This window comes from Eptesicus fuscus, chromosome 8 (genome assembly GCF_027574615.1).
Source record: "Eptesicus fuscus isolate TK198812 chromosome 8, DD_ASM_mEF_20220401, whole genome shotgun sequence".
In the NCBI taxonomy this organism is placed as follows: domain Eukaryota; kingdom Metazoa; phylum Chordata; class Mammalia; order Chiroptera; family Vespertilionidae; genus Eptesicus; species Eptesicus fuscus.
The window spans coordinates 405,643-413,804 of NC_072480.1; the positions used below are offsets into that span (position 1 = coordinate 405,643).

Consider the following 8,162-nt stretch of genomic DNA (forward strand, 5'->3'; position numbering starts at 1 on the left):
GGAAAGATCATCTAGACCTTAGAGTCAAGAGGGGCTGTTAAAAGCCTCCATAATAAATTGCAATACATGCATGATTGTTCCTTCTCGTTAAGATATTGTATGCTTTTTTGGTCTCAAAATCTTTCTAGCGATTACAACATTAATCAAAATCTACAAGTTACAAAATGATTGCATGATATTTATTACTCATTAAATATTACTTTATAATGTGATTGTATTACATTTTAACATATGAAAATTTCTGTTATGCTTTTTTATATTTTAAACTTCAATACTTTTCTTTAAATATTCTAGGCTTCTGCTTATGATCAGTTTAGTGTTACAGATCACCCATTTGGGAAACAGTAAGAAGCATTTTATTTACAGTCTTTTAGTTTTTATTGTGTATTTGTTTCTCAATCATTATCAGCCTCATATCTTCAATGTTTTTACAAGGCTATCAAAGAGAGAAACATAAAGGTAGTAGAGAAGAAGTCAACAACGCTACAGTTCAGAAGCTCCAGCAGAAAACACTCAACTGGACTTGGAATAATTTTAGGGAGATGAATGGGAGCGTGGAGAGCTGGAGGTCTCAGGACTTGCTTCCCCATTCCAGGGCTTTCCAAGAGCGTAAGTCCCCAGGCCGTTTTAAAGCCTTTGCAATCAGCTCAGTCACTGGACTCCGAATTTAGGGTCTGAAAAACCCTAAGATATATTAAAGATAAGACAAGAAACCGAATAGAGAACATTTTATCATTTTCAAATGAAGATACACTATAAAATAAATTTTTTAATGAGGTGTTCTTTTACTCTGGAAAAAAAAAGTTTTACCTACCTCATTGTAAAACGTTGCATTTACTCTTGAAAATTTTATCTTTATTGTTTCAAGTATTATTGATGTCTCCCTCCCCGCTTCCCCCGCAATTGACTCCCTCCACCTCGCTTCCCTCTCCCCGACCCCAGGCCTACAGCACATGTGTCCATGTGCATTTGCTCTTAATTGGGTATTTTTCTCAGGTCCAGAAAGATGACTGAAATGTATTTAAAACAAATACCCCAAACCCAAGATAATAGCAGACTTTGCTTGGCTTATTGCAGACTCTCAGGCGCCAGATCCCATGTCCTCAGGGGGCCCCTCTGGCGGAGGTAGTGGGGGGTGGTGAGGTTGTGGCGGGTAGGGTGGCATCATTGCACCCGTGGGTGGTCCTCGCCTGGGAGGCCTGTCTTCAATCATTGTCAGGAAAGTCACATCCTGAATTTAACATGTGAAAGAAGGAAAGAAAGGAAGGAGGGAGGGAAAAAGGGAGAAAGAAAACCCTAAAAACCCTACTGCTGGGGGAGGGTTTCACGTCCTGTCATCCTACTTGTTCCTGACCCGACTTCACCCTAGGTAGTTTGTTTTTAATCCTTCCATTAACAAGCAGGGTTTACCTGAGCAAACACACTAATCAGGGAGCTAATTTTATTGCCTCCCCGTGGCGATCGCCTCATGCCCTCTTGGGGCGGACGGCTCACTAAGCTCCTAGCTGACGCCCAGGCGACCCTCATAGGTGCATTCCCGCCCCCGCGTTGCTGTCTGAACGGCGGCACCTGTGTGCTGGGCAGCTTCTGCGTGTGCTCCGCCCATTTCACCGGCCGCTACTGCGAGCACGACCTGAGGCACAGGTGGGTGCAGAGATGAGCGGGGTGGCGGACCGGAGCGGGGGTCGCGGGGTGGGATGCACACGCTGGCTGTACTAACGCGGATCTCGGCCTCTCAGCGAGTGCGGCTCCCTGGTGCACGGATCCTGGACCGTCTGCGGCTGCCGGCTCTGCAGGTGCGTCTTCGGGGCGCTGCACTGCCTTCCGCGCCAGACACCCGGCCCCTGCGGTAAGGCCACACACATCCTGCGCTCATAGTTGACACATGCAAACAATTGCTCCTTATATACACCAACCCATAGAGATCTACCTTGCCAGGCGACACAGAAATAAGCATACTGGGTCGATTCATTATTCAGGAAAGTCACATTTATTGTGAATCACATAGTCAACCTATGACTCGCGCAGCCATTTCTGATGACACGCAGCCGCTGAGGCGGTCTCATGCCGAGGATGAAACATTTGCTGCTCCTGAGGATGAAACATTTGCAAAATAATGTTTTTTCCTCAAAGTGACAGACTACCTGAGTTATGCTCAGTTTTTTGGCGAAGTTTGACACACCAAGCTCAAAAGGTTGCCCATCACTGATAGTGTATTATTTAAAAATTTACAATGCAGTATTATTATGTACTGTAGTGGCCATCCTATACATTGCATCCCCGTGAGTTATTTTTGTAACTGGAAGCTTGTACCCTCAACCATTTCACCGCCCCTCCCACCTCGCCCCCACAACTTGGCAACCACAAATCTGTTTTCTGCATCTATGTTTCCCATTTTTTGGTTGCTGTTTAATATTCAACATATGTGACATCACATGGCATTTGTCTTTCTCTGTCTGACTTATTTCACTTAGCATAATCCCTCAAGGTCCATCTATGCTATTAGAAATGGTAAGATTTCCCATTTTTTATGGCTGAATACTTTTACATATATATACTAGAGGCCCAGTAGTGCATGAAATTCGTGCACAGGAGGGGGGGAAGGATGGGGGAGGGGGGCGGTCCCCTCAGCCCAGCCTGCACCTTCTCCAATCCAGGACCCACCAGGGGATGCCCAATCTCCGGGATCTGGCCTAAACTGGCAGTCGGACATCCCTCTCACAATCCGGACCGCTGGCTGCTAACTGCACACCTGCCTGCCTGCCTGACTACCCCAACTGCCCTCCCCCCGCTGGCCTGGTCACCCCATGCAGCCTGCTGTTCAGTCATTTGGTCATCCCTCACTAACCCCTGGTTGCCCAGGCAGTCTGCTGTTTGGTTGTGACTGTGACTGTGTCTCAGACAATTTGCATATTCCTCTATTATTAGTATAGATAGATATATATGTAAAATGTCATATATATATATGTATGTATATATATATGTGTGTGTGTGTGTGTGTATACATATATATATCTCACATTTTCTTTATCCTGTCATCCACTGATGTATACCTGTGTACTTATATATCTTGGCTATTTGTAAATAATGCTGCAGTGAACATGGGGATGCATATATCTTTTGGAATTAGTGATTTGGATTTCTTTGGATAAATATCCAGAAGTGGGATTGCTGGCTTGTATGGAAGCTCTATTTTTAATGTTTTGAGGAACCTCCATACTGTTTTCCATAATGGCTGTGTCAGTTTACATTCCCAATAGCAGTACATAAGGGTTCAGGATCTGATTCTCAAACACTGTGCCATTTCTATGCTCTACCTATAAGAATAATCATTGATACAAAATAAAGAAGATATTTTTTGCTTTAAAAATTTTTTAAATTGTTGATATTACAGGAAATCTTCCATTTTCTCCCCCTTTCCCCCCGCCTCCCAGCCCCTATCCACTCCCGAGGTCTTTACTCTTCCCTACCCTATTGTTCGTGTCAATGGGCTATACATATAAGTATATAAGTTCTTTGGTTTATCTTTTCTCATTCCCCCAACCCCACATTGAGGTTTGTCAGTCTGTTTTATGCCTCCATGCTTTGGGTCTTATTTTATTGGTCAATTCATTTTGTTCATTAGATTCCACAAATAAGTGACATCATGTGATATTTGTCTTTCTCAGATTAGTTTATTTCACTCAGCATAATATTTTCCAGGTCCATCCATGCTGTCCCAAAGGGTAAGAGATCTCTCTTTTTTACAGCTGCCTAGTATTCCATAGTGTAAATATCCCACAGCTTTTTTTATCCATTCATCTACGGATGGACACTTGGGCTGTTTCCAAATCTTAGCTAGTGTAAATAATGCTGCTATGAACAGAGGAGTGCATATATTCTTTCTGATTGGAGTTTTGGTGTTTTTAGAATATATTCCCAGAAATGGGAACCCTGGGTCAAATGGAAGTTCCATTTTTAATTTTTTGAGGAAACTCCATAATCTTTTCCATAGTGGCTGTACCAATCTGTATTCCCACCAGCAGTGAACTAGTGTTTCCTTTTCTCCACATTCTCACCAGCACTTGTTTGTTGATTTTTTAATTATAGCCTTTCTGACAGGTGTGAGGTGATATCTCATTGTGGTTTTAATTTGCATTTCTCTGATGATTATGGAGAAATGTCTATTCAGGTCTTGTGCCCATTTTAAAATTAGATTGTTTGTCTTCTTTTTGTTGAGTTTTATGAGTACTTTACGTATTTTGGATATTAACCCCTTTTCAAATCTATAATTGGCAAATATGTTCTCCCATTCAGTGGGTTCCCTTTAAAAAAAATTTTTTTTTTATATTTCTTTATTGATTTCAGAGAGGAAGGGAGAAGGAGAGAGATAGAAACATCAATGATGAGAATCATTGATCAGCTGCCTCCTGCACGCCCCCCACTGGGGACTGAGCCTGCAACCCAGGCATGTGCCCTTGGCCGGAATCGAACCTGGGACCCTTCAGTCCGCAGGCTGACACTCTATCCACTGAGCCAAGCCGGCTAGGGCATCCCTTTTTAATTTGATGGTTATTTCTTTTGCTATACAGAAGCTTTTTATTTTAATGTAGTCCCAATTGTTTATTTTCTCCTTTGGGATTTAAATAGAGATTGTGTTGAATCTATAGATTGCATTGGATAGTATAGACATTTTAATGAGGTTAATTCTTCCAATCCATAAACATTGTATACACTTCTATTTGTTTCTATCTTCCTCTATTTCTTTTTTTCAATGTCCTATAGTTTTCCAAGTACAGGTCTTTTACTTCCTTGGTTAAGTTTATTCCTAGGTATCTTTTTGTTGTTGTTGCAATGGTAAATAGGATTTGTGCCCATTTTTAATTTTCTTTTTCTGAGAGTTCATTATTGGTGTATAAAAATGCCATTGATTTCTACATGTTGATTTTGTATCCTGCTACCTTGCTGAATTCATTTATTAAGTCTAGTAGTTCCCTGGTGGAGTCTTTAGGCTTTTCTATATACAATATCATGTCATCTGTGAATAATAACAGTTTTGCTTCCTCCTTTCCAATTTGGATGCCTTTTACCTCTTCTTCTCATCTGCTGGCTGTAGCTAAGATTTCCAGTACTATGTTAAATAAGGGTGGTGAAAGCAGACATCCTTGTCTTGTTCCTGTTTTTAAGAGAAACCCTTTTAGTTTTGGTCATTGAGTGTTATGTTTGCTGTAGGTTTGTCATATATGGGCTTTATTATGTTGAGATATGATCCCTCTATTCCCACTTTGCTGAGAGTTTTTATCAAAAAAAGATGCCCTATTTTGCTTTTTCTGCATCTATTGATATGATCATGTGGTTTTTATCTTTCAATTTGTTTATGTGATGTATCACATTTATTGATTTGCAAATATTGTACCAGCCTTGCATCCATGGAATAAATCCCACTTGATCACGGCATATGATCTTTTTAATATATTGCTGGATCTGATATGCTAATGTTTTGTTGAGAATTTTAGCATCTATATTCATCAGGGGTATTGGCCTGTAATTCTCTTTCTTTGTAGTGTCTTTATCTGGTTTTGGAGTTAGGATAATGCTGGCTTCATAAAAAAAACACAACAACAACTTGGAAGTGTGTCTTCTTCTGGAATATTTTGGAATAGTGTGAGGAGGATAGGTGTTAGTTTTTCTTTGAATGTTTGGTAAAATTCACCTGTAAATCCATTGGGTCTAGGACTTTTATTTGCTGGAAGTTTTTGAATTACTGCTTCAATTTCATCAGTTGTTATTGGCCTACTCAGGTTTTCTGATTCTTCCTGATTGAGTTTTGGAAGATTGCATATTTCTAGGAATTTGTCCATTTCACCCAGGTTCATCTAGTTTGTTGGCATATAATTGTTCATAGTGTTTATTTACAATCCTTTGTATTTCTGTGTTGTCTGTTGCTATATTGGCTCTTTCATCTCTTGTTTGATTTATTTGGGTCCTCTCTCTTTGTTTTTTGATGAGTCTGGCTATGGGTTCATCAATTTTGTTTATCTTTTCAAAGAATCAGCTCTTGGATTTATTGATCTTTTGTACCTTTTTTTAGTTTCTATGTCATTTATTTCTGCTCTGATCTTTATTATTTCCTTCCTTTTACTTCCTCTGGGCTTTTATTGCTGTTCTCTTTCTAATTAATTTAATTTTAGGTTTAGATAGTGTATTAGTCCTTTTTTTATTTCTTGAGTTAGGCCTGTAGTGCTATGAACTTCCCTTTCAGAACTGCATTCACTGTGTCCCATAGGTTTTGAGTGATTGTGTGTTCATTTTCATTTGTTTCCAGGAAGTTTTTAATTTCTTGCTTGATTTCATTGGTAATCCTTTCATTGCTTAATAACATGCTATTTAGTTTCCATGTATTTGAGTATTTTTTTATTGTAGTTAATTTCTAATTTCATGCCATTGTGATCCGAGAAGATGCTTGGTATTATATCAACCTTCTTGAATTTGTGTAGGCTTGTTTTGTACCCTAACACGTGGTCTATTTTTGAGAATGTTCCATGTGCATTTGAGAAGAATGTACACTGAGTGGCCAGATTATTATGATCTCTGAATGCATAATAATCTGGACACTCAGTGTGTGTGTGTGTGTGTGTGTGTGTGTGTGTGTGTGTGTATATCTATATCTATATCTATATCTATATCTATATCTATATCTATATCTATATCTATATCTATATCTATATCTATATCTATATCTATATCTATATATATATATATATATATATATATATATCTTACCTAATAGTAGACAAACATGTAAATTGACCATACCTTCGCTACGCCCATAGCCAATCAGAGTGACTATGCAAATTAACCAAAAAAGATGGCGGTTAATTTGCATACACAGGCGCCCAGTTCCCGTGTCCCAGGAACATCCTGGCACCCAGGTCACTGTGAGGTAAGGCCTGGTGCAGGAGCAGACCCCCTGCGATCGATCGCAGGGAGCTGGGGCTCCGCTCCTGCATAGGCCGAAAGCAGACCCTTTGCGATCGATCGCAGAAAGATGGGGCTCCGCTCCTGCACAGGCCGAAAGCGGACCCCTGCGATCGATTGCAGGGAGCTGGGGCTCTGCTCCTGCTCCAGGCGAAATCCGGAGGCTTTCGGCCTGGGCCAGGAGTGGACCCCCTGTGATCGATCACCTGGGCATGAGTGGACCCCCTGTGATGGATGGCAGAGAGCTGGGGCTCCGCTCCTGCCCTAGAGACTTTCGGTTTGGGCAGGCCTGGGCAGGGGCAGAGCCCACGATCAGAGGGAGCTGGAGGGCCCCTGCCCAGGCCTAAAGCTTCAGCCAGAGGCTTTAGGCCTGGGCAGGGCCCAGCCCACGATTGGTGTGAACTATAGAGGAAACACCTTTCTGACTGCACATTGGCTAAGCTTCCTGTATGCCACTGGTAATATTCTTAGTAACTTGGGTAATAAGAATCCAAGAAGGTGATCTAGGGTTTTTCCACCACATTCCTGGAGAAAAAAATGAAGGTCAGCTGCTGGAGGGCTAAGAAATGTCATATCCTGCCCTATCCGGTTTGACTCAGTGGATAGAGCCTCAGCCTGCAGACAGCAGGGTCTGGGTTTGATTCTGGTCAAAGGCATGTACCTAGGTTGCAGGCTTCTCCCTGGCCGGGGCCCAGATCGGGGCTCATGCAGGAGGCAACCAATCAAAGTGTTCCTCCCACTTTGATGTTGCTCTCTGTCTTTCCCTTTCTCTTCCACATTCTCTAAAAGTCAATGGAAACATATCCTCAGGTGAGGATAAAAAATAAATAAAGAAATGCATATCCTATGAAAGACACATCTTGAAAATGCCTAAAGAAAGTTGTCATTTTTTCTTGGTGAAGGGACTGGAGCCCGTGTTGATGAAAACACCTTGGTGGCTGCAGTGACTGACAGTGGCTGCAGCAGTGGGGTGATGAGGCTGGTGCCTTCCCCTGATCAGCCCGGTTGCCTCCCACAAAGGGAGGCCAGACTGCGGCTTAGGCCGCATGGGGAGCAGGCCTAAGCCATCAGTAGGACATCCCCTGAGGGCTCCCAGTATGTGAGAGGGGGCAGGATAGGCTGAGGGACCCCCCACTCCCAGTGCACCGGGCCCCTAGTATGCGTGTGTGTATGTATGTATGTGTGTGTGTGTGTGTGTGTGTGTG

At 42.0% G+C, this 8,162-nt stretch overlaps 1 protein-coding gene across 1 annotated transcript; it reads left to right on the forward strand.

The window, feature by feature from the left end:
* The first annotated feature begins 304 nt into the window (after nt 1–304).
* Nucleotides 305–1,878, forward strand: LOC103303082 (cryptic protein-like). Its single transcript, XM_008160117.1, has 4 exons — nt 305–344; nt 436–609; nt 1,530–1,644; nt 1,740–1,878. The coding sequence occupies exons 1-4, from the start codon at nt 305–307 to the stop codon at nt 1,876–1,878; spliced, it is 468 nt and encodes a 155-aa protein (XP_008158339.1).
* The last annotated feature ends 6,284 nt before the right edge of the window (nt 1,879–8,162 follow it).